Source organism: Macaca thibetana, chromosome 8, assembly GCF_024542745.1.
Source record: "Macaca thibetana thibetana isolate TM-01 chromosome 8, ASM2454274v1, whole genome shotgun sequence".
Taxonomy (NCBI): Eukaryota; Metazoa; Chordata; class Mammalia; order Primates; family Cercopithecidae; genus Macaca; species Macaca thibetana.
In genome coordinates this window covers 24,917,696-24,944,640 of record NC_065585.1, presented here as the reverse complement: position 1 = coordinate 24,944,640, position 26,945 = coordinate 24,917,696, and the positions used below count along the sequence as shown (strand labels likewise).

The 26,945-nt window shown below is 38.7% G+C and overlaps 1 protein-coding gene across 3 annotated transcripts in view; it reads left to right on the top strand.

Moving 5' to 3' along the window:
• Window positions 1-26,945, top strand: part of COL14A1 (collagen type XIV alpha 1 chain) — a 245,408-nt gene that overhangs the window by 79,251 nt on the left and 139,212 nt on the right. For 2 of the 3 annotated variants that reach the window (XM_050802163.1, XM_050802165.1), the window contains exons 10-19: window positions 156-307; window positions 1,472-1,601; window positions 3,023-3,168; window positions 5,678-5,807; window positions 9,691-9,830; window positions 18,083-18,209; window positions 19,637-19,776; window positions 20,239-20,371; window positions 21,727-21,786; window positions 23,727-23,878. In XM_050802163.1, coding sequence (XP_050658120.1) covers window positions 156-307; window positions 1,472-1,601; window positions 3,023-3,168; window positions 5,678-5,807; window positions 9,691-9,830; window positions 18,083-18,209; window positions 19,637-19,776; window positions 20,239-20,371; window positions 21,727-21,786; window positions 23,727-23,878 — 1,310 coding nt within the window. The remainder of the gene's footprint in view (window positions 1-155; window positions 308-1,471; window positions 1,602-3,022; window positions 3,169-5,677; window positions 5,808-9,690; window positions 9,831-18,082; window positions 18,210-19,636; window positions 19,777-20,238; window positions 20,372-21,726; window positions 21,787-23,726; window positions 23,879-26,945) is intronic. The other variant, XM_050802164.1, reaches the window with a different exon arrangement.

Here is a 26,945-nt window from a genome sequence, read left to right as displayed (position 1 = left end):
TGAATGAACAAATGGATAACTGAATCAACTTATCTAAAGAGGAAAATCTTAGAGGCAGCATAAAATCAGTATTTATTTCTGTCTAATGAGATGTCTTAGCTTCATAAGAAATAACTTTGGGTAAGAGGTTTATTTGATGTGTTTCTTTAATTTAGCCTCAGCCCATGCCATCACTGGGCCGCCTACGGAGTTGATTACTTCTGAAGTCACTGCCAGAAGCTTTATGGTTAACTGGACTCATGCCCCAGGAAATGTGGAAAAATACAGAGTTGTGTATTATCCTACCAGGGGTGGAAAACCAGACGAGGTAATAAGGAGACAGTATTTTCAACCATTCTTTTTATTCTCTCAAGTCTTCTACAGTAGTGAGAACAAGGCAGAAATTTATGTATAAGATTATTCCGTCACAGACATTTTAAAGAATTTGACTGAAATGCATTTCCACTTGTTCATATTGTTCTCCCATATCTCTGAGTTATGGCAATTACATCTTTCATCTCTCCAAATAACGCTCAGAACTGGTCATGTATGATTTTCTAACACAACGTATTTTTCTTCTTCAAATTAGTAAGTTCTAAAGTAAAAGGTATCAGTAGCTAATTATCTGGCCAGGACCCCTTTTGCTATTTGTGCATTTTTTCTGCTTGGGAGTGATCTGAGCTTTCTGCCTCAGTGAAGTCTGTGCATTCCAAAGTACGTGGTCATATACGGACTAGTCCTCCAAGCCTTGGAGTTTCCTGGACATTTGTAGGGATGAGTGCAATGGAAAAGCCAATAATAAAGCAGCTGTGGCCAGCATTTTTTATGGCTTGGCTAACACAGGCAAGAACACCTATTGCCAGATGATTGGATCCTTCCCATTTCCTACCTTTGATACCACAATTCACAAGGAATATGTTAAAACACAATGAAATTCTTTTTTCTTTTTCTTTTTGTTGTTCTAACCTCTGACTGACCTCAGCATATTTCACAATATTCTGTGTTATGGTAGGATTTATGATATTTTTTAAGCGTTAGAGAAGTAGATTGTGGAGTCTTAAATCATTTGGACCAAAAAAAAAAAAAAAAAAAAAAAAAAAAAAAAAAAAGGAGAGAGATCTGAGTGCTTCCAATGATTCTTTTATTTTTCACAACTAATAAATCTTTTAAATGCTTCCCAAAGCTCTATGGAAAAATATCATGTTTATTGTTATTAAGTGGATGTAAATAGGATAATAATTAGCCTGGTATCAACACAGTTATTTCTATTAGATATGAATTAACAAGGGACTTCTGGACACGTTCCATAAAAGGTGCATCACTTCATGTAGGCATTCAAAGAGCGTTTGACTGCCACAGTGGAAAGGAGGATGTGGCACAAACAAGAAAATATTCAATGAAATATTCTTGCTGGAGATATTTTCGCTTTTTGATTTCAATTCTGTGTGTAAGATATTCCATGCTCTCATTGCTCGAACTGTTCTTTAAACAGGTGGTGGTAGATGGAAGTGTATCTTCCACAGTGTTGAAAAACTTGATGTCTTTAACTGAATATCAGATAGCAGTCTTTGCAATCTATGCCCACACTGCTAGTGAAGGCCTACGGGGAACTGAAACTACACGTATGTATTTAATTCTACCCCACTTCTAACTTTGTGGAGTGCTGCTTAGGGGGCCTTTCTTAAATTGAAATTCTGCTCAGGTCGTGTTGATAGACATCCTGAATCAAATTCAATCAAATTCACGGAAGACATTTGTCGTGCTATATGTGGTACTTGTCCATGCTAGAGCTGTAGTCTTGCAGGTGCTATGTCTTGAAAAAGTTGTTATAAATCTCTGATAGGTTTAAGAGCAATCTTGGTGGTGAAGAGTACAAAAACATTCATTCATTTATTAATTAAGTATTTAATAAATGCCTACTATGAACCAAGAATTGTCCTTGAATTTGTCAGTAGAAGTAGAGAAAAAACTCCATAGCTCTCCTGCCCAGTAGAATGCCAAGGCAATTATGTTACTGCTATCTTCATTGTTCATATCATTGTAGGTAAAACAAGCTTCTGAATACTAATAATTCCCTTCCTGGGTAGGATCATAGTAACACACAATGACAACATACACACATAATACACACACACACACACACACACACGCACATGCACATGCACACAGAATCATGAGAAGAGATAATCTTTTTAAAAAGATCGAACATCTTGTAGTCATTTCTAATATTAACTGAGTTCCTATTACATGCGAGACACTATGCAAAACTGCTCTAAAAAATCTGCCTCTGATAGAACAATAACAGGGTAAACAACACTAATCACAATGCGCCACGCACTGTGATCATCACTTTCTGAAATCTGTTGGATTTATCCCTGGCAACAATCTGTCAGATAAATGTTAATGCCCTCACTTTGCAGAAATATTTTAGTGACAATCCTTATTCTCAAGGATGTTTTAGTGAGCCTGGGCAACATGGTGAAACCCGGTCTCTACAAAAAATACAAAAATTAGCCGAGCATGGTGGCACGCCACTGTGGTCCCAGTTACTTGTGAGGCTGAGGTGGGAGGATTGCTTGAGCCCAGGAGGTGGAGGTTGCAGCCAGGATTGCACCACTGCACTCCAGCCTGGATGACAGAGGAATAACAGGTCTCAAAAAAATAATAAATAAAAGTAAAAGGATGTTTTAGTGTAGTAGGGGGTGGGAACGCAAACCAAGGATGTGCAAGCAGATTAGTGCAATGAAAGACTGTAAGCACTCTCATAGATCTGTGTACAAGGAGCTGGAAATGTCAGCAAAGTCCTGAACTTGACATTGTGGTTAGAAGAGTAGGCAGGGCCACATTAGGGAGGGTCTAGAACCATATTTGAAAACAACAATGTTTCCTGTTTTTCATCAGCATTGTTTAACACAGGAGCTTGCAATTTATTCTTAACCCCTTTCTCCCTTCTTATGGTCAATCTTATTTCTTGATAATTTCATTTTTCTCAAGGACACATATGTAAGTGGCTCAACATTAAAAAAAAAAAAATCTCTTGCAGTTGCTTTACCCATGGCTTCTGACCTTCTACTGTATGATGTGACTGAGAACAGCATGCGAGTCAAATGGGATGCAGTACCTGGGGCCTCAGGTTACCTGATCCTTTATGCTCCCCTAACAGAGGACCTGGCTGGGGATGAAAAAGAGGTAACCACCTGCTACCTACTACAGTCCTAGAATCTTTTATTTCCTTAAATAAAATAAAATTTTTATTGTAAAAATTTAATGTAGAAAATTCAGATTAGCCAAAAGAAAAAAAAAGCACGTATAATCCCACCACCGAGAGATAGCCGTTGTTAACAGTCTTTGTCAATGCATTTTAAAAGCAACAAATGGAAGTGGTTTTGTAGCCTGCTGTTTTCATTTTATTTATTGTGAATCTCGTTCCATGTCATTAAAGAAAATTTTATGAAGTCATTGTATACACCCATAGTATTCTACTGTTGGTTTGAACAGGTCGTGTTTAATTAATCTATGATTTTGGATATTTAGATAGCTTGCTATATAAATAATGCTTTTGTGAATATTCCTAACATACATCTTTGCATAATTGTTTATTTCCCTAGGATAAATTCCTAGAAATAGAGTTTGTTTTTCAAAGGGTAGGCAAATTATTAAGGTTTACATTCAGTATTGCCAAATAACTCTAGAGGAATGTTATATATTTTGCTTTATGTGGTGCATAAGTGACTATTTTCTCTGTATGCACTGAATTAAGTTTTTTCTTACTAATTTGAGAGGTAGATAGACATACCTCGTTGGTGCAAATTTTTGAATTTATTCCATTTTAAATGATGAACCTTTGACCTTCAAATGACTTTCAAACATTTTAGTACTCATTTTTAATTTATAGGGGACAATAGCTATAATGCAGACATGTAAGGAATGAAGAGGAAGAATGAAGAGGCAGGGGCAGTTAATAAGCAAAGCAGTTCAGAGAACTTGGTTGTCTAAAATTGTGTAAAGCCTGTCTCTGACGACGGAAATCTTTAGGATCGAAAAAATGGTGAATCTGAGTGTCAGGAATAGAGTATTGGTGACATGTGTCTTTTTATTTCCAAGGCTTAGACGGCTTTTGCCTATTTGAATTTAAAGTTGATCTGAATTATTTTGACAAAAGAGAGACTTACAAATGGTGCTGAGAAGATGCTCAGCCTCACTATAAAAGAGAAAAAGAATTAAAGGAATAGTAGTTTATAACCAATAGATTAGCAAAAAAAATTTAAAGTCTGATAATACTGTGTATTCATGAGCACGCAGGAAAAGAATCACTCCTGTAACTGCTGGCGGGCATGTAGTTTGGTACAGCTGCTTCGGAGGATATTTTGAAATATTTCATCCTGTTGAAGATATATACTATTTTTTGGAAATGTATCATAGGGAAACATCTTGCAGGCATTTTTCAATGCAGGCACTTGGTTGGAATAAGACATTGCAAACAACTAACATGCCTATTAATAGAGGAATGGAAACTAGTGATATATTTATAGAAAAGAATACCACAAAGAAATTAATGATGTCAACTCTGTCCTTGTGTATCAACATGGATAAATCTCAAAATGTAATATTAACACAGAAAAAAATAGCAAGCTGCAAAAAGATTGTGTTGATATGATCCCATTATGTGTGTTGTTAAACATACAGGATCATATATTGCTTATAGATATATCTATATACATACAGAAGTACAAAAATGCAGCAGTAAGATATACATCAACCTCAGGGTGGAGGTGGTGAACAGAAAGAATGAGAAAGACCTTTTATCTGTATATATTAATTTTTTAAAAAATAAAATCTGAAGTTGATATGACAAAAGTTTGATATTTATCCAAGTTGAGTAGTGGGTACATCAGTGTGTATTATATTATTTTCTGTGGGTTTATGTTATATATGTTGAGCTAGTTCAAAATTCAAAATTTTAATTTGATGATTAGCCCTGGCAGTCATGTGCCTGTAGACTGTCTATGGAGATTTTTTTTTCCTTCCAAAACATAAAACTATCCCATCACTCTATTGTCGCACAACTGAGAATGTTGGATAGTTTGACTGAATCCAAGGGTCAGAAAACGTGTTCAAGAATCAAAAAAGCAAATTGCCAAGTTGGGTGTCAAGGTGATTGGATCTCTTCTGAATACTGGAAGTAACTTGCAATTCAACTGCGTGGATTCTGTTGTTGAATGGGGCCGCAAAACTGGCCCAGTTTCATTGAGTTTGAAGCAAAAACTGGGCATGTGGCCAGAGCACTGGTTAGAATTAGCCAAATAGTGAAAGGTGCCCACTTGGCCTTGCCTCCAGCACACTGGCCTGGAGCTCACAGTCTCTAGAGAACATTCCTGATTCAATCTCACCCACCCTCTCCTGGGGAGCGTATACTCAACATTGTTATTCTGGCTGGAGTTGCCATTTGTCCAGATGTAAAGAGTTATCCTAACACAGTTCACATGGTACTTTTAGACTTATATGGTTCCATAATATCTGTTCCTAATATAAAATGACACGAGACAATTTAAAAGTTATGACTGAAGCCTGTTTGATGGAGGGGTTGTGAGGGGACGTAAAGTCTTATCCTATGAAGTCTCACCTTTGTTCTGTTCCACTCCGATCAGCATGAATAATATGTATTGGCAAACGATCTAACAACATGTGTTCTTTTCAGATGAAAATTGGAGAGACCCACACGGATATTGAATTGAGTGGGTTGTTGCCCAATACAGAATACACAGTCACAGTTTATGCCATGTTTGGAGAAGAGGCCAGCGATCCTGTTACGGGACAGGAAACAACATGTGAGCAGCACAGCCATTCAGTTGGGATGCTGTAGTAAAAGCCCGCATGAATGTGGGGATTCTGAATTGGAACTACTAGTTTGGGTTGAAACTTCTTAAAAGCTAATTGTAATTTTAAAAATCTCATATTCTATTTAGGACAGGAAAATGTATTTTTAATATATTGTATTATTATAAATGATATAGTTGCCAGAACCGAACTTCAGCATCCTCCAGATAATTCCACCTGTGTCTTTCTTTGTCTAAATTCAAATGCAGGTCAGAATGTAGAGGGAAGAGTGTGGGCTTTGCAAGATAGTAGTTGAGATGGGAATCTCAGCTCAACTCATATTTTAGCTAGGTGACAATGGGTGAGTGATAAAACTCTTTTGGTTGTATAAAAGGAGGAGCAATAATTTTACACATGTAGTTGATATAAGATTAAATACAGTAGTATATGTGAAAACACTCAGCACATAGTTACTGAATATCTGTTTATTTTCCACTCATATCAAAATTAACAAACATTTTTCCCTAAAAATCTTTGCTGTATTTATCTGAGCCTATTACTATTGTAATTCATTTTCAATTGAGCAAAAATTTTATTGGTAAGGCTAATTTTGGCTAGATGTAGGGAATTCCTAGTACTTTTTGGGAAATGTATGCATTTATTTAAAAAATATGATATAAACAAAATATTACTATGGCATTCTAATAATACCACATACTATTAAAATATGGCTCTATTCATGATCTTTTGAAACATAAGAAAGTGCAGAGAGACGTGAGGTCTTGCTCACCTATCTTCTCTTGGACTTGGGAGGAGATGAATAGCACAATTTCTACAATGCCTTTCTCGTTAAGATTCCATCTGGGAAAACAAAATAGAAGTTTAATGATAAAGAAGTTTGCACACATCCGTTCTGTGTTAGTCAAGGCTATGTTATTCTTGCTCTTCAGAGAAAGACCAATGTAATTAAAACAACAAAGAAACAAACAAAAGCTCTGGGAGAGCCCAAGAAAGAAAAAGAAAAGAAATGAATCATGCTAGAAAGCATCTACCACATAAGTGAATTCTGGGACTCTAACTATTTGAAAGAAAAGCTTTCCCCAACAGCCCATCTCTCTTTCACTCAGAGTGTTCACTTATTTATACTTATTAAAATATGTACAACTCCTTCCCATGATTAGCAAAAAGGTCCTGAAAAATGATATCCTAGATACTTGTTCCTGAGGCTGGCATTTTTATGTGCAAAGTAAATTAGACATTATTCCATTATATTGCCAAATGTAATGGAATTCCAGAAAAATTTAGAGCCAAATGTGCATACTACTTAATTATATTGCTTTTTTTTCTTTTCTACACTTCCTCTCTGGCACCTTAATTATTAAGCGAGTCACTAACTCCTACAAGATCTTTATTGTCAAAAATCAGTATGTATTGAATTAATGAAAGGACTGGGCTTTGAGGTTAGGAAACATGCTTCATGGCTATGGCTCATAATTGTCATTATTTGTCTTCAAGTTTTTTGCTTTGTTGGCTCTATCAGCACTGAGTTTGTAGGATGAGAGAGTGTGAGTAAGAGAGAGAAACAGTGAGAGAGGAGAAATTAGCATCCTGGTTAATATCATGGGCTCTGGAATCAGTTAATCAATTTCTTAGGTTAAATTCGAATTGCTCTTCTGTTCCTACTAACTGGGATGTTGGACAAGTTACTTCAATTTTGTGATCAATATAATGGGGATAATTGCAACTTTATCCTTGCATTCTAATGTAAGAATTTAATAAGTTAACATATGTTATGTGTCAGACTCATGGAAAACACTCAGTAAATGTTAACAATTATTTTTACAATAAGCCTGTAAAGAGCTCATGCAAGTGTCAAAAATTATGGAAAATTTTTAATTTATTGAATTAGATAGCGGTCCTTAAAGAGGTTCAAAAAGCTATGGAATTGGCAGTTAGGAATCTGCAGAAATACCAATACCTCTTTAAATAATTTTAAAGCAATAGTAAGATGTTTATTTTTATTTGTCTCACAAAGCCACTGTGATTTATTCAGGTCAAATAATTACCCATTGATTCAATGAATGTTTATTGAGTACTCGCTATATTGGGAATAGATCTGAGAACAAAATGAAACTAAATTATCTAACCCCCTGAGATTATAATATACTGGGGAAGAGAGACAATAAACCAGAAATATACAGTGAAAAAAAAAAATAGAGCAGAAGAAGGAGATTGGTAGTATGGGGGTAGAAGAACTGTTTTACATAAGATGATCATAGAAAGCTTCATCGAGAAGGTGGCATACGGTCAGAAACCTGAAAGAAGCAAAGAAACCAGCTGTGCGGATATCTGGGGGAAGAGCCTTGAAGGCAAAGAGAAGGCAAGTGCAGTGGCCTATGAATGAGCATGCATGGCAGGTTCCAGTCACAGCTAGTGGCATGGAAAAGGCACGGAGTAGTAGGAGATGGAAGCAGTGAAATGGCAGCAGGCCAGTCATGTAGGGCCATAAAGACCACTCTAGGCTGGCTGCGGTGGCTCACACATGTAGTGCCAGCACTTTGGGAGGCCAAAACAGGCAGATCACCCAAGGTCGGGAGTTCAAGACCAGCCTGGCCAACATGGTGAAACCCCGTCTCTACCAAAAATATAAAAACTAGCAAGGTGTGGTAACACACGCCTGTAATCCCAGCTGCTCAGGAGGCTGCGGCATGAGAATCAGTTAAACCTGGGAGGTGGAGGTTGCAGTAAGCTGAGATCCCACCACTGCACTCCAGCCTGGATGACAGAGTGGGAAAGGAATGGAAAGGAAAGAAAGGAAGGGAAGGGAGGGGAGGGGAGGGGAGGGGAGGGGAGGGGGAAAGGAAGGGAAGGGAGAAGGAAGGGAAGGGAAGGGAGAAGGAAGGAAGGAGAGAGAGGGGAGAGAGGGGAGAAAGAGAGAAAGAGAGAAAGAAAGAGAAAGAAAGAAAGAGAAAAGGAAGTAAGAAAGAAAAGAAAAGAAAAGAAAAGATCGTGCTAAGAACTGTGGGTTTATGCTGAGGGAGTTAGGAGCCATTTTGAAGATTTTGTGCAGAGAAGTGAAATTACCTGACTGACATTTTAAAAGAAGCACTCTGGCTGCTTGCTAAGGAATAATTATATTAATAGTAGGGGAAAGATGGAAGTTGGGAGATTGGCTGGGAGACCATGGCAAGAATCCAAGCCAAGAGGGGATAGTGGCTTCTACCAAGATGGTGGCAGTGGAGGTGAAGAGAAGGGGTCAGATCTGGATGATGGATTAGAAGTGGGTTGCGTGAGAAAGAGCAATCCAGGAGGCTCCAAGGTTTTTGATCTGATCAGTAGGAAGGATAGAGTTTCCATTTGCTCAGAGGGGAAGATTGAGGGAAGAAGAATTAGGGGAAGGCATCAAGAGTCACTGATTCCGTTTGGACCGGTTAAGTTGGACTTGCCTAATAGATACCAACATGGAAATGGCAGATGGGCATCCCCTCATTTTACATGTGGGAAATTGTGGAGCTGAGAGGTAGAGTGGCTTTGCCAGAGTCACATGGTAATTGAGTGGACTAGTTAAAATTTTATTTCAAGTTACTTCGTTTTTAATCCATTAGGTTTCTTACTTACGTCAGGTAGAGTGATAGGCACAGAAAATTTACCTAAATCTTATTTCTAACCATGTGTAACTTATTACTGCTATTTATTCTCTACAAAGAAAACTTTTTTCTTTGCTAATTAGAGAACATTATTGATTTTTATGAGACAATACATTGGTTATTTCAGTGTTATAAATTATTATCTGGGTGACACTTTTCATATGTAAATAGAAGTCAAAGACGCAGTTTCTTTTTATGTGTATGTAATCTGACATTTTAATTATTTTCTATTCCATTTACGGCCAAGTGGCTTTAAGTCCACCAAGAAATCTGAGAATCTCCAATATTGGCTCTAACAGTGCTCGATTAACCTGGGACCCAACTTCAAGACAGATCAATGGTTATCGAATTGTATATAACAATGCAGATGGGACTGAAATCAATGAGGTAAGTTCTGGGACATACTGTATATTTTTTAGGTGGTGGGGTGCTAGTTATTGATGACTACATAACCTATCATCTCAAAGCCTAGTGGCTTAAAATAATAGTAATTATTTATTGTCTCTCATAGTTCCTGTATGTAGGTCAGGAATTGGGGTGTGAATTGCAGTTATCACTGGAGGAGGGGTGCTCCCCAGTGAGGTTAGAGCCAGATAGTGACTGGAGCTGGAGCCATCTCATGGCGTCTTTACTCATGTATCTGGTGCCTGGTCTGGGGAGACTGGAACAGCTGAGATCTGGAGCAGGTCTCCATATCTCTAATTAGACTCTTCGCACAATGCCTTCAGCATGCAGCTTCAGGGGAGTTGGCTCAGGAGTCCCATGACACATGTCCAAAGAGAGAGAGAGCTAAGTAGAAGCTGTATCGCTATTCATAACCCAGCCTCTGAAGTCACTTGATATCACCTCTGTCATTGGTATGAGATGTCACCACCTTCACCCAGATTTATAAGTGGGGAGAAACACAGATCCTACCTGTGGTGGGAGACATGTCAGAGGATAGGAGGAGCATATAGAGAAGAAGATATTCACTGATGTGGCCATCTCTGGAAAATGCAGTCTGCCACAGGGGATGGGGGTGGGGAGGGGGTATGTTCATGGAAGCATCGAACTGAAAATAATGTCACTGTTCTCTAGTTTATCCTTCTGCTTTTGAGTAAACTGGCATCTGAAAGGCTCTAGTTAGATGAGCCTAAATTTAGCAAATAATTCGAATTTTATCTAAGAAGTACTTTCAAATAATGGAACTTGTTAAAACCTGTGAAGATACAGTATCTTGCATGCAGTGACTAATACTTTCAAAAAAGTGTTCCCTTGGAAATGTGTTTTAGCAAAACAGCGAGGTTATTTTTATTTTATTTTCCCTTATCTTGGTCCAGTAAGCTAAGACAAAGAGGGAAATATGTTAGATTGCATCATTTCTACTTTCTGACCAAATAAAGCAAGTGTTTTTATATGCAGAGACAAATTTTTTTCTAAAATTAAATCCAAGCAATATTTTACAAAATGCATCCTCATAAGGGACATTGTGTAATGGACAGGCAGTAAGTACACATTTGCTAACATATAGAAATACTGTTCGATATGCTTCATTAAACCTTCGTAAATCTTGAGAGTAAATACTCCTGAAGAGTCTGGTCATTTGGATGAGTTGCTTTGTTTTTGAAGAGAGTAGCCTGGAGCAGTAAAAAGATTGAAATAAAAAAACACTGAGCTATAGGTGTCTCTTTGTCACTGGTAATACATAAACTGCTTTCCCAAGGGTTGTAAATTCAACTGTGTAGGAGGATGAGGCAGATACTATAAATGATTGAAGCATACCATTAAATCTGTAGAAGCAGACACACCTGCAAAGAAATGCTGTCGTGTTTTGCTTGACACATGAGGCTAACTTAGGCTATATATATAATATATAAAAATATATATTATATATAATGTATGTGTATTATATATAATATATATTTATAAATATATAGCATATTATATCATGTATTACATATAAATATATATTATATATACATATTTATAAATATTATAAATATATATATTATATATAAATTTTTGAGATGAAGTCTCGCTTTGTCACCCAGGCTGGAGTGCAGTGGCATGATCTCGGCTCACTGCAACCCCTGCCTTCCAAATTCAAGCGATTCTCTTGGTTCAGCCTCCCGAGTAGCTGGGACTACAGGCATGCGCCACTGTGCCCAGCTCATTTTTGTATTTTTAGTAGAGACAAAGTTTCACCATGTTTCTCAGGTTAGTCTCAAACTCCTGACCTCAGACGATCTGCCCGCCTAGGCCTCCCAAAGTGCTGGGATTACAGGCATGAACCACTGCTCCCAGCCTAACTTAGGCTATATTTTGTCTTCCCATTTTGAGGACATGAATGCAGAAGAAATTCTCTACTGAAAGAAAGACAACAAGCAAGACTAATGATAAGTGACAATGGACAGTGGGTTTCAATGACAGGGATACTAGGGACTGGTGTGATGGGAAGTGTGTGCATCTAAGATGCAGCCAGTCTCAGCTTCTACTGATTGCTGCTGCATAGAAATCCAGGCATGGGCTGCCAGATCTTAAGACTCTTGGAGAGATACCACTGATTTCTATTTTTATATAAAACCTACCAATTTAAAAGAGTTGACTCATTGAACAACGAAAGTAACACCTCTATATTCACCAGTAAATATTTGTTCATTGTAGAGCATCCTCCTTTGGTAATAATTTTTAATAAAACAAAAACAAACTTTCTTATATATCCATTACATTTATAATATAATTATATAATAATGATTATAACCATGTCTTAGTCCCTTTGGTTTTCTGTAACAAAATACCTTGCCTGGGGAAGTTTTGTTTATTTATTTATTTAGAGACAGGGTCTCTGTTGCCTAGGTTGAAGTGCTGTAGTGTGATCATGGCTCACTGCATCCTCAACCTTGCAGGCTCAGGTGATCCTCCCACCTCAGCCTCCTGAGTAGCTGGGACTACAGGCACATGCCACCATGCCTAGCTAATTTTTGTACAGACCAGGTTTTGCCATGTGGTCCAGGCTGGTCTCAAACTCCTGGGCTCAAGGGATTTGTCTGCCTTGGCCTCCCAAAGTGCTGGAATTACAGGAGTGAGGCACTGTGCCCAGCTTGGGAAACTTATCAATGGCAGAAATTTATTGTTCACAGTTCTGGAAGCTGAGAAGTCTAAGATCAAGGCACCTGCACCTGAATTTGCAGGTGTATTCCTCATAGTTGGAGTTTTCTACCTATTTTCTTACCTGGTGGAAGGAGCAGACAAGCTCCCATGGGCCTCTCTAATAGGGGCCTTCCTCCCTCATGACCTAATCATCTCTCAAAGACCCCATCTCTTAATACTACTGCACTGGGGATCAGGTACCAACATATGAATCTGCAGGGGGACACAACCTTCCAGACCATAGCAGCTGCTGTAGCTTCTTCTACTATTTTCTGTTATTTGTCTTTGCAGAGAATAGCCCCAGACTAACATATTTGTTGAGAACATATGTTTGGGGGTTTTTTGGTAGTGTTTTTCAGTCTTGGGGAAGCTGCTAGCATTTGCTGTTTCTGGGAAATTAGAAAGCTATGTTTGGTAAAACCGAACTTAAAATGTGAGAAAATGGGCTATGAATGAAGATTTGAGAAAATTTCATGTGAGTAAAATGCATAAGCCATGCATGGATTTTGTAACACCAGTTTTGACTAGGGGGTGTGTGTGTGTGTGTGTGTTTCTTATTTCTTAATTCATAGCCATGCTATAGATACTTGAGGTTGCTGGATAAGTATCTTTTATTGAAGTATTACTGTACCTAACTTTAGAATGTATAATTTTAAGGATGAATATTTTTATTAGATTTTGCTTTAATTTCTGTGAATTTAAGCTTCTATTTATAGACAATGCAACAATTTTTTTCTTTTTTTTTTTGAGACAGAGTCTCGCTCTGTCACCCAGTATAGAGTGCAGTGGCACGATCTCAGCTCACTGCAAGCTCAGCCTCCTGGGTTCATGCCATTCTTCTGCCTCAGCCTCCCAAGTAGCTGGGACTACAGGCGCCCACCACCATGCCCGGCTAATTTTTTGTAATTTTAGTAGAGACGAGGTTTCACCATGTTGACCAGGATGGTCTTGATCTCTTGACCTCGTGATCTGCCCACCTCGGCCTCCCAAAGTGCTGGGATTACAGGTGTGAGCCACTGTGCCAGGCCCATGCAATTGATTATTAACACTTTTGCTTTACACTCAATATTTTCTGCTTCATTTCCTCTCATCTTCCTTCTCTCACTTCCTCTTCCTCCCTCTGTATCTTTTCTGCATTACCCCTCTCCCCAACTTTTTGGAGACCAGGAAGAAAAATGAAACAAGTATTTCAACAAATGTCCATGCTGCTGCTGACCATGATGATGATAATGATGGTGATGATGGTGATGATGATGATGGTGATGATGGTAATGGTGATGATGATGATAATGATGGTGATGATGGTGATGATGATGGTGGTGATGATGGTGATGGTGATGATGATGATGGTGATGATGGTGATGATGACGGTGATGATGATGATAATGATGGTGATGATTATGGTGATGATGATCATGATGACCATGATGATAATGATGGTGATGATTATAATGGTGGCTAACATTTGTTGAGTGCTTCCCATGAGCCAGGCACTGTTCTGAGTGCTCTAAACCTCATGTAATCCTTACAGAACCAAATGCTGACAAAGTATGACTTATCAAACTATGGACAGAAGTCATCTCAGGTAGCATTTACTGTGAAAGGATTTTGGAAGTACGCAAACATGATGGAGAATTAAGTGCTGCCATTTGAGTTTTATAAATGCAAAGGCCACAGTTTTTGGACTTTGAGAGTCCAGTTCCTAGTAGCAGTGACTCAGCAGTAGAGCCTGGAGTTGAGCCCAAATCCCTTGTTCCTCATCAGGGCCTTTTTCTACATCCCTTCCAAAATTAGGCTGAAGTTAAACTTTTAGCTAGACTGATTGAGGATATTTCTCAGAAATAGTTGCATAACAATGAGATCATGGTTATTTGTTATTATTTCCTCAAATTTTTCTTCTACATCTTAAAATACTACCAGCAAAATCAGTTCTGGGACTAATCATTTAAAGCATAATATTTTAACTGATATAAATAAATGATACCCAAAGGCCTTTATTTGATGAAATAGAATAATCAATGCTGAAATTATATAAAATATAGTCTATTCAGCATCAAATATTTAATAAACGAGATCCTTTTTAACAGATACACACACACACACACACACACACACACACATTCTTTCTTTTAGTCCTTTCTCCTGTTTGGTGGACCTAAGAATCCAGTACCTAGATTTTAACTGCTTTTGTGTATGTTTGATATCTTTGCAAAATTCCTATTTGTCACAGATTCGAAACTTAGAAACAAGATCAAGGCCTAACTAGACATTCCAGTTAATAATTTTATGGCTCAGGGCAAGTTAGTTAAGCTGTTTGGGCCTAGATTTTCCTTCGGAAAATAGTTGCGAAAGCACCTAGGGTTTGGTGGGTGAAGGTGGGTGGGGGAGACTCTAAATAAGACAATGAGTATCAAGTCCCTGACTCTGTAAGTGCTCAATAAATCTCAGCCATGACAATTCAAAACAACAGAAAGCAATATGTAACTAGAGGTTAGGAAAGTATGTCTTGAACTCACATTTTTTAACATGGGTTTGTATTTTCTGTGAGCTTAAATAATGAAGCCATACTTTAAATAGTGTTTAAGAGCATATGATTTAGAGCCTGAAACACCTGTGTTTAAGACCTGTGTACTAGCTGTTTTCCCCTTGGGCAAGTTCCTTAATTTTTGGAATCTCATTTTTCCATTTTCAAATGGGGAGTAATAATTAGCTCCCCCACAGGATTGTGATAAGGATTAAATAAGTAAATGCATATAAAGCATGCAGATAGTTCACAGGCTGCAGTAAACAGTAAGTGCTAAAAATGACCTATAATGTTATCAATCCCTGATTTAGAAGAAGATAATCCATACTTTCAATTAACCGTTGCTGTGTAACAACACTGCAACTTAAAATATAGCCTAGGAGCATGTAACTTGGGCAGAACTCAGCAGGGACAGCTGGGCTCTGCCATGTGGCGTCAGCTGGGGTGATTCATGCATTCATCTGGGAATCTGGACCAGAACTTCTAGGATGACTTCATGTCCATGTGTGACCCCTCAACTAGAGTGTCTGGGAAGGCTGGGATTCGCTGGCCTTCTCCAGAAGAGTGGCCCAGTACAGCACAATGGTACAGTACAATGACAGCTCTTTTTTTCCAGGGTTGGCACTCTTTTTTGACCTACAGAGGTGTAGATTCTTTAGAGGTGTGTATGGCTTCTGTTCTGGCCCTTAGTTTAGAGAAGACCTTTCTCACCTCTTTTAAGAAATAGTTTTTTTGGTGCCTTCATCTTCATTTTAATTTACTTATTCTATTCACTCAAAAAATATAATTCAACATACAGTGGTGAAGAAACTAAACAAGTTCTTGCCTTCAAGGAGTTTATGCTCTATGCAGGAGATAGACAATAAACATGTAGGTAAATAAAGTAATTTCACATTGCCACTGGTACCAAGGAGGAAACAACAAGGCCAGTGTCAGTGAATAACCCCACTAATAGGTGGAAACATAGGTGGAAAAAGAACCCTCCTCTGAGGAGGTTCTAGTTAAGCATAGTCATGATAGAGGAAGAAGGCCTAATTTTGACAAGAGCTGGAGAATGGGGTCACAGACAGAGTGAACTGCATGTGCTAAGGCCCTGAGGTGGGAAAGGCAAGGACCTGAAAGGAAGCCAGTGTGGCTGGAGCCCAACAGGCCACTGGAGTATGACAGAAAGAAAAGGTGCTGCCCCAGATTATGAAGGCCATGAGGTATCTCAGGGTGCTTGGTTTTGATTCAGAGTGCAATAGATGGCCAATGAAGGTTTAAGTAGGGAGGTGACATTTTATATTTTGCTAAAGGTTACTTTGCCATGAGCAGACACATACAGTGTTGAGCTTAGTGACCTTCCCCTGAACCTCAGGTAGCATCAGGATTAGTCACTGATAGTACCATACATAAGAGATCTTGGCTGGGTGCAGTGGCTCACACTTATAATCCCAGCACTTTGGGAGGGCGAGGTGGGTGGATCACTAGAGGCCAGGTGTTTGAGACCAGCCTGGCCAACATGCTGAAACCGTGTCTCTACTAAAAATAAAAAATTAGCCGGACCTGGTGGTGCACGCCTGTAATCCCAGCTACATGGGAGGCTGAGACAAAACAATAGCTTGAACCCTGGAGGCAGAGGTTACGGTAAGCCAAGATCGTGCCACTGTACTCCCTCCTGGGTGACAAGAGCAAGAACCTGTCTCCAAAAAACAACAACAGAAAAAAGGATCTTATTGCTCTGCTCAAATGTCTCATGAGAACATTTTAAGCAGAGCTTATTTTTTGGCAGAGGGTGCTCTCAGGTAAATATGGTCATTTCTTAAATTTTCCAGAGTATCACCACAGTGGGGGCACCTCATTATGCATTATTATAAGTGCTTGTGAGGATTAACAGAGAATATATGTGAAACACCTAGGTGTGGGCCCCATATACATGGTCTACAATATGCACCCGGTACTGTGCAGCGCTGTAGCCCCATGCCCAACCCCTCAGTGACAAAGCTTCATCTGTTCTTGTTCTTTCTCTTGCCTTGAGGGTGCCTTGTAGACCCTGCCCTCATCTCCTTTTTTTTTTTTTTTGAGACAGAGTCTCACTCTGTCATCCAGGCAGGAGTGCAGTGGCATGATCTCAGCTCGCTGTGACCTCTGCCACCCTGGTTCAAGTGATTCTCCTGCCTCCGCCTCCTAAGTAGCTGGGATTACAGGTGCGCACCACCACGCCCAGCTAATTTTTAAATTTTTCGTAGAGATGGGGTTTCGCCATGTTGACCAGGTTGATGTTGAACTCCCAACCTCAAGTGATCCACCTGCCTCGGTCTCCCAAAGTGTTGGGATTACAGGCGTGAGCCACCACGCCTGACCCACCCATCTCCTCTTACTTTATGGTTTCCTTTTTCAATGTATGTTTTTTGTTGTCAAGTTCTCTTTTCTAATCCTTAATTTTTCTTACACCCTTGATCTCTATTCCTCGAGATTTCATCTTTTATATGCCCCAAAGAAGTTGAAAAATATTTTCACCAAATATGTCTTTCTGTGGAAGATAATGTTTCAAATATTTACTATTTTCTTTAGTATTAATGTTCCCCAGTTCTTTCCCAGCATCGTTGCTCACCTGTACGACTCTTATAGGAGTTATCGTGAATTACTTAGCTATGGGGCCAGCAGAGCCCAGGCAGTGAAGCAAAAAACTGATTGCTACTAGCAGATCTAACTGGAAACATTATCTGTATTTATGTCCGCCTCTTAAGTTGTCTGCACTTTGTGTCTGGAATGAATGGAAAGAATATTGATTGCAAAGTTGTCCTGAGAATTAACTGGTGGGTTATCTAAGGGTATAAGATCAGAAATGTTCATACATAAACTGTCTGGTTTTATAATTCAATAATTTGTTTTATAGTGTTTATAACTTTGCTGTCAGCTAAGCGAGCTACAGACAGTAATAAAATGATTCCTGTACTTAGAGAGCATTAGATAGAGCTGTTATTATGACTTCTTTCTTTGACAGGTTGAAGTTGATCCTATTACTACCTTCCCTCTGAAGGGCTTGACACCTCTCACAGAGTATACTGTTGCTATTTTCTCCATCTATGATGAAGGACAGTCAGAGCCTCTAACTGGGGTTTTTACCACCGGTAAGCAGCCTCATTGTGGTGTGAAAAGTTTCGAGAATAGCTATTAATATATAGAAACCAGAACCCAGAGCACCTTCTTTATTTGTGATTTTGAAGAGATTGAATTTTAAGTTTGATTTCTTTTATGTTATCATTAAAAAATAAACAACCGGATGACTGATGTGTGTACTGGCTAGTTATTTTTTATCAAAGCAAGGAAGAGAGAGAAAAGACCACCTAAATTCAAAAGGTCCGTTGTTTAAAAAATGTATGTTTTTCTCTTCCTAATCTTATTCCTTTTACTTTCATTCCTTAGTTAAAACTTCTACATCCTTCTTCCATTCAAATGAATGTGTGTATTAGGTTGAATTTCCAAAATTGCTGATAGCCAACAGTTTTTGACCTATAAAAATGACAGTCTCATACTATTGAGCTCAATATATCAGTCAATGATTTTCCTGGAGCCTGAAATCTTCATATAATAATAAGTAATATTTTAAACCCTAAAATGAAATGTAAGACATGTATACATTATTTTTCTTTTCTATATGTATCCTGTAGCCACTTTTTTCTCTTGGTGGCAACAATTCTGTTATTTGCTTTCTGAACTTACCACTGATTGCACTTGGAAACAAATGTAGTCTTTACTGGGAAGATGAGAAGGTGATTTGGAGAGAGATGAAAAAGAAGCTGGATTGAGAAATAATGTTCGTGGAAAAATTCAGTAATTTAACCAAATCTCCAGAAGGCTAATTCTAGTTGGGATTCTCATGGTGTCCTATCAAAAATTTGGGTTTTTCTGTTTTTGTTGTTGTTTTTTTTAGAAAAACTCTGGCTTCAAATAATAAAAACCAATTCTTTGACTATTTATTTTGGGTGCAGTTGGGTGTTATACTTTCTGTTGTACATCCCAGAAGTATATAAGCTCTGAAACAGTGGAAGGCCTGATTAATTCTATTTCATTTCTGATGACCACCATATGCACAAGTTAAAAGATTGAAGATTCTTTTCCAGGATTAATATTAGGGAGCGATTTAGCTACTAAAGCAAAAAGAACTAAAAGGGAAGCTTTCTTAGGCCCCTAGAGGACTATTTTGTTAATTTCCTCAAGATACTTGGAAAATAATATTTTTTAAAAAATGAATATGCCACTCTTGTTTTTTATAGTTAATGAAAACAGCCAAATAGAAAAGCTAAGAGTTTTAGAAATTACTGGAAAAGTTTTAAGATCTGTTATTTCCATGGTTTCCCTAATTTATGATATTGGTGAATGCTGGAAACAGAAATGGAAGGCCACCCTGGACTGATGGGCCCTGGTTTTCCTTCTTCCCTGTGCTTTCCTAAAGCAAAAGATTCCTCAAAGAGTCTTCTACACCCCTGGGAGATACTTGGGTTTGGCTTTCTTGCCTTCTCATTTCCCTAACAAAATCTCCTTCCTTGGTTTACAGAGGAAGTTCCAGCCCAGCAATACTTAGAAATTGATGAGGTGACGACAGACAGTTTTAGGGTGACCTGGCATCCCCTCTCAGCTGATGAAGGGCTACACAAATTGATGTGGATTCCAGTCTATGGGGGGAAGACCGAGGAGGTGAGTTGTCTGAAACAGACTGAAAATTAATCCGGAGCATTAGTGAATACCTACTGCTGCTGGAGTTGGTCTTCACTTTAAAATATATTAAGAATCACAGAAGTAATTAGTATTTTACATGGCTTGGAGTTTTAGAAATGTCAAATCATATGATTTTCCTAATATTATGATATATTGTTGCCAGAGCTTTAGTTATATACTTTATATATTTTCAGATTCTTTGACTTTAACAAATGACATTTAATACAACTGTAAAATGTCACTTTTCCAATATTAATAACTTATTTGCTGAGGGGATCGAAAGGAATAAAGTCTCTGACTTGACCTTAAAATGGACTTTGACAGCCTTGGAGTTCTTTATGGTTGGTTGTTTCTTGCTTATGCTCAGAATAACACTTTTTCTTTTCTTTTCTTTTTTTTTTTCAAATAAGCGTAGTTACTAAGCACCAAAATACATTTCAGGTTGTCCTGAGAGAAGAACAGGACTCACATGTTATTGAAGGCTTGGAGCCCGGTACGGAGTATGAAGTTTCACTATTGGCCGTACTTGATGATGGAAGCGAGAGTGAGGTGGTGACTGCTGTGGGGACCACACGTAAGTCTTGGTCTGGCCACGATGCGTTTCAGCTGCTCCCACAATCCCTCTTTACCCCATCAATTTCCTTCCCCATCTGCTTTATCCTTGGCTATGGAAACTTCAGTTTCTCTTTTTCCCCCAGAATTCTTCATATATCTTCACCTTCAATGAAACCAGTATGTGAAGTATCTTAGCTTCCTAGATAATGATCAACATGAAGGCAGGGACCACATCTGTCTTGCTCACCATTGTATTTTCCAGGACTTAGCACGGTACTTGGCACATGTTAACTGTAGAATAAATACCCATAGAATGGATGGATGGGTGGATAGGTGAATGGATGTATGCATGAATGGATAAAATAATTCACAAATGAATAGATTGCCAAACAAATAAACCTAGGGCCAACATGTCAAAGAGTTTCTGGAATTTTCCAAGTTGATTTTGGTTCCAAGAATCTTGTACAAAATTTACTCGCTGATTCATTCATCTCTTCATTTTTAAAATATGAGGTATTGACCACATATTAAATTGCCTTAGCCTGGGTTCCCTGGAACCAGATTCTAGACGGAAAATTGCAGCCAGAAAGTTTATTGAAGAGTGCAGTTGGGAGATGCTTATGTAAAAACCTGAGGACAGCAGGACAGGACATGGGAAGAAGTTGAAACTGAACCCTCAGCTAATCTTATTATAACGGAGGTCTAATGCTGGGGTGACCCTTCTGAGTTGTCCCAAATAGAGGCAAAGGGGCTGAGACTTCATACTCTTGCATCCCCAGTAGCTGGAGGTGAGCCATTCCCTGACAGAGGCCATGAACTCAGGCGAGACAGTTCTCAGAGCTGTGAACTGTTGGCAGGCAGTGTTCCAGCACAAGGTGAATGGGTGTGTTGACCCTAAAAAGAGGATCTTCATCTCTGTACTTCATTCTGCTGTATGCCCATGGTGGCTGTAAGAAATAGAAGATGCACTGCTTGTCCAAGCACATTGCACTCCGTGGTGGTCCTGTTTGGCAGCCTTTTCACAACTTGGTCTACAGCACTGTCTAATTTCCCTTAATTACCACGGCTATGCCCCTATTTCAAAGTAATTGGGTGGTTTCACAATTCTGTAGATGTAGTTCAAATGTTTATGTGAAGCCTGGTATCTGTGATGAGAAACTTTAACATTCTTCGGATTTCAGTCTTCCTATCTGTGGAACAGGTATGTCTGCCTTACTTACAATTCACTTCTTTGGTCTTCTAACCATAGTCATGTTTGTTGTGGGAGGCAAGTGAGATAATATAGGTGAAATGTTCTTTGAAAGCTACAAAATGCTATATAAAAATGGACAGTTATTATTTTTACAGCATTTTTAAGTAATATATTGCTTTTAGTTGACAGTTTTTGGACAGAACCAGCTACAACCATGGTGCCTACCACGCCTGTGACGTCAGGTAAGGTCAAATAGTAGCCTGTTTACCCACTTTAAAATTTTTATTTAAACAGATGTTATGTTATCCTGGTTTTATTTATTATTAAATAGGAAAATAGATGACCCTCCCTTCCTTTTCTGGCACACTGGTTCAAATTTCACACCTCTCAGAGCCTCTCAACATCTTCCTTGCCACTATGGATCTCCTAGTCAACTGATCTCACTGATATATCACTCTACTTCTTTCATCTTTGCCTTGGATGCTCATGCCCCTTACCTGGAATGTTAACATAGCTGCCTCCTCAGAGGTCTTTGCCTTCCTCTTTATCCCAGTGACTTCTGTTGCTCTCTGTTGAGAATTCCTCTTCTTTTCTCTTTTTTTCTTTTAGAGATAGAGTTTCACTCTGTCATCCAGCCTGGAGTGCAGTGGCATGATCAAGGCTCACCACAGCCTTGACTTCCTGGGCTCATGCGATCCTCCTGCCTCATCCCCGCAAGTAGCTAGGACTACAGGCATGTGCCACCATGCCTGGCTAATTGTTTTGAATTTTAGTAGAGATGAGGTCTTTCCTGCCATATTGTCCAGGCTGGTCTTTAACTCCTGAGATCAAATGTTCCTTCTTCCTCGGCCTCCCAAAGTTCTGGAATTACAGGCATGAGCCACCATGCCTGGTCTTGTTGAGAATTATTCTTATCATGTTTTCCTTGCATTTCTGTGGGTAACTGAGACTTGGCTGGTCTATTGTTTTTCCTACATTAGTTGTTTCCTGTCTCAGCTTAGCTTTCCCCTTCACTGTAATATACCTCCCAACTAGCTGTCAGAGTCAACTTGGTAAAACACAAGTTTGATAATATCATTTATTTACTTCTGTAAGACACTTCAGTGGCTCTCCATTACCCATTCGTTGATTCATTCATTCCTCAATTAATCCTTATCAAGCCTTCTTTGTGCTCTGAAGTCTTTTTCATAGCATCCAAGATCCTTCCTAGTTGGGTCCTGCTTCCCTTCCTGGCCTCAACCATATTTCCTATGCTTCCCCCATTTTTCTCTTTCCATCCCAAACTCCTTGCCCTGAATGTGAGAAGTTTCCTCCCATTCCCATTGCCTGGTAACCCCCCTGCAATGTTGCCAGGTAAATGTCAATCTCCTACCTCCCCTGTGACACTTTTACTATTATTGTTGAGTTAGTAACTGTATGAAAACCAAAGCCCTAACAGTCTGACACACAGAAAAAGTTCAATTAATATTTTCTAAATGAATTAATACATGAATGAAGAGAAAGGAGAATGAGATGAGATGGACAAAGGGAAATGAAGTTGGGAGTAGAAGAGAAAAGAAAAAAAAATGTGACAAATAAGGGAGGAGACACCTTGAGATGAGCATGAATGTGCCAGGAAACATGGGTAAAGGAGATTGGACAAGTATCAGAGAAAAGATCGTGTCTGTGTGGGCTGAATGGATAAAGGCAGCCTAAGCGCAGATTTGTGCTTTGAATGACAAGTGTTAAAACAGAAATGGGGGCTAGGGCAGGTGATTGTGATGTGTGTTGGATGCTAGATTGCACACAGAGGTGGACAAGATCTGGCCCACTGTGCCCACATGTCCACAGAGCACTAGTGTGAGGTTTTCATGACCACACTTTCCTTTGGGTTCCATGGGCTGTTTTTCTAGTCTCAGGGCTTCTTCCCAGTTCTTTTTACTAGTGCATATACAGAACTGACAGTTTTGAGAGCTCCATGGTCTCATCTTGTAAGCATCTCTTAATCCTACTTTTATTTGCCGCTAGTAGGTATCTTGCCTCCCCATTAAGCACCATAGCTGAGCTCTTCTCGCCTCATATACATCTATATTACAGGGATACATTAAATGATGCTTGCTGTTACCCCACAGGTAGCCTCTGTGGCTCATTTTGGAATATGATGGGTTAAAAGTTTTTAAATCTTTGGTTGTGTTTATTCCAGTTTTCCAGACGGGAATCAGAAACCTGGTTGTAGGTGATGAAACCACTTCTAGCCTGCGGGTAAAATGGGACATTTCTGACAGCGATGTGCAGCAGTTTAGGGTGACCTACCTGACAGTTCAAGGGGACCCCGAGGAAGAAGTGGTAGGAACGGTCTGTACAAATTCAACTGACTAGAAACTCTGCAGATGTTACTAACACAACTAACAAGACTGTCTTTGGAGATCAATGCAAACTTTACTGCTCGTTTCTTAGTGAGTCTGCCATCTCCAGAAACTAATGTTTGCTGTTAATCTGACTCCACTACTGGCTTCTTAGTGACCTTTATATATCCAAAACTTGCTGCATGTACAACTTGCTTTAAGTTAATAACCTCTGAACATTGTTTCAAATGTTGCTTCTCTTCTGCTGCCTCAATCACCTGTTCAAGCACCAAAGTTGGATCATAAAAGGCCATATGCACTTGTATCTGTATATATGTATGTATAGATATGTGTAAAAGTTTAATATAGGAAGTAATTTCTTCTGCCCTTGGAAATCTGATAAAAAACTTTTAAGCAAAGGACACAGAAAAGGTCTTCTATATGGTATAGTGAAAATATTCTTAATAAAATACCATCCATTAACTAATAGTTATATTTTTCATTGATGTCAATTCATATTGAGCAGATTTATAGTCATTTCTAATTATTCTTAACATGGGTGTATCCCCTCAGGGATTTAGATTTTTATACATTGAGTTTTCTTTGAGTTGTTTTATCTATCTTTCCTTTTTCTAAATGATACACTGTTTTTTTTCTAATTTGTTTATCATTATTATTACTATTTTTATTATACTTAAGTTCTGGGATACATGTGCAGAATACGCAGGTTTTTACATAGGTATGCATGGTCCATGGTGGTTTGCTGCACCCATCAACCCGTCATCTACATTAGGTATTTCTCCTAATGCTATCTCTCTCCTTGCTCCGCACCCCCCAACAGGCCCCAGTGTGTGCTGTTCCCCTCCCTGTGTCCATGTGTTCTCATTGTTCAGTTCCCACTTACGAGTGAGAACGTGCGGTGTTTGGTTGCCTGTTCCTGTGTTAGTTTGCTGAGAATGATGGTTTCCAGCTTCATCCATGTCTCTACAAAGGACATGAACTCATCCTTTTTTATGACTGCATAGTATTCCGTGGTGTATATGTGCCACATTTTCTTTATCCAGTCTGTCATTGATGGGCCTCTGGGTTGGTTCCAAGTCTTTGCTATTGTGAATAGTGCTGCAATAAACATGTGTGGATGTATCGTTATAGTAGAATGATTTATAATGCTTTGGGTATATGCCCAGTAGTGGGATTGCTGGGTCAAATGGTATTTCTACTTCTAGATCCTCCAGGAATCGCAACACTGTCTTCCACAATGGTTGAACTAATTTACAGTCTCACCAACAGTGTAAAAGTGTTCCTGTTTCTCCACTTCCTCTCTAGCATCTGTTGTTTCCTGACTTTTTAGTGATTGCCATTCTAACTGTCATGGGATGATATCTCATTGTGGTTTTGATTTGAGTTTCTCTAATGACCAATGATGAAGAGCTTTTTTTTTTTTTTTTTTGTATGTTTGTTGGCTGCATAAATGTATTCTTTTGAAAAGTGTCTGTTAATATCCTTCTCCCACTTTTTTATGGGGTTGTTTTTTGTTTTGTAAATTTATTTAAGTTCCTTGTAGATTCTGGATATTAGCCCTTTGTCAGATGAATAAATTGCAAAATTTTTCTCCCGTTCTGTAGGTTGCCTGTTCGCTCTGATGATAGTTTCCTTTGCTGTGCAGAAGCTCTTTAGTTTAATTAGATCCATTTGTCTATTTTTGCTTTTGTTGCAATTGCTTTTGGTGTTTCAGTCATGAAGTCTTTGCCCATGCCTCTGTCCTGAATGGTATTGCCTAGGTTTTCTTGCAGGATTTTTATGGTTTTAGGTCTCTTGTTTAAATCTTTAATCCATCTTGAGTTCAGTTTTGTATAAGGTGTAAGAAAGGAGTCCAGTTTCAGTTTTCTTTCTATGGCTAGCCAGGTTTCCCAGCACTATTTATCAAATAGGGAATCCTCTCTCCATTGCTTGTTTTTTTTTTTCAAGTTTGTCAAAGATCAGATGGTTGTAGATGTGTGGTGTTATTTCTGAGGTCTCTGTTCTGTTCCATTGGTTTATATATCTGTTTTGGTACCAATACTAAGCTGTTTTGGGTACTGTAGCCTTAGTTTGAAGTCAGATAGTGTAATGCCTCCAGCTTTGTTCTTTTTGCTTAGGATTTTCTTGGCTATATGGGCTCTTTTTTGGTTCCATGTGAAATTTAAAGTAGTTTTTTCTAATTCTGTGAAAAAAGTCAATGGTAGCTTGATGGGAATAACATTGAATCTATAAATTACTTTGGGCAATATGGCCATTTTTATGATATTGATTCTTCCTATACATGAGCATGGAATGTTTTTCCGTTTGCTTGTGTCCTCTCTTGTTTCCTTGAGCAGTGGTTTGTAGTTCTCCTTGAAGAGGTCCTTGACATCCCTTGTAAGTTGGATTCCTAGGTATTTTATTTTCTTTGTAGCAATTGTGAATAGAAGTTCGCTCATGATTTGGCTCTCCGTTTGTCTATTATTGGTGTATGGGAATCCTTGTGACTTTTGCAATTGATTTTGTATCCTGAGACTTTGCTGAAGTTGCTTATCAGCTTAGGGAGATTTGGGGCTGAGACAATGGGGTTTTCTAAATATACAATCATGTCATCTGCAAACAGAGACAATTTGACTTTCTCTCTTCCTATTTGAATACCCTTTATCGCTTTCTTTTGCCTCATTGCCCTGGCCAGAACTTCAAATACTATGTTGAATAGGAGTGGTGAGATAGGGCATCCTTGTCTTGTGCCAGTTTTCAAAGGGAATGCTTCCAGCTTTTGCCCATTCAATATGATATTGACTGTGGGTTTGTCATAAATAGCTCTTTTTATTTTGAGATACGTTCCATCAGTACCTAGTTTATTGAGAGTTTTTAGCATGAAGTGATGTTGAAATTTATTGAAGGCCTTTGCTGCATCTATTGAGATAATCATGTGGTTTTTGTCATTGATTCTATTTATTTGATGGATTATATTTATTGATTTGCTAATGTTTAACCAGCCTTGCATCCCAGGGATGAAGCTGCCTTCATCGTGGTGGATAAGCTTTTTAATGTGCTGCTGGATTCGGTTTGCC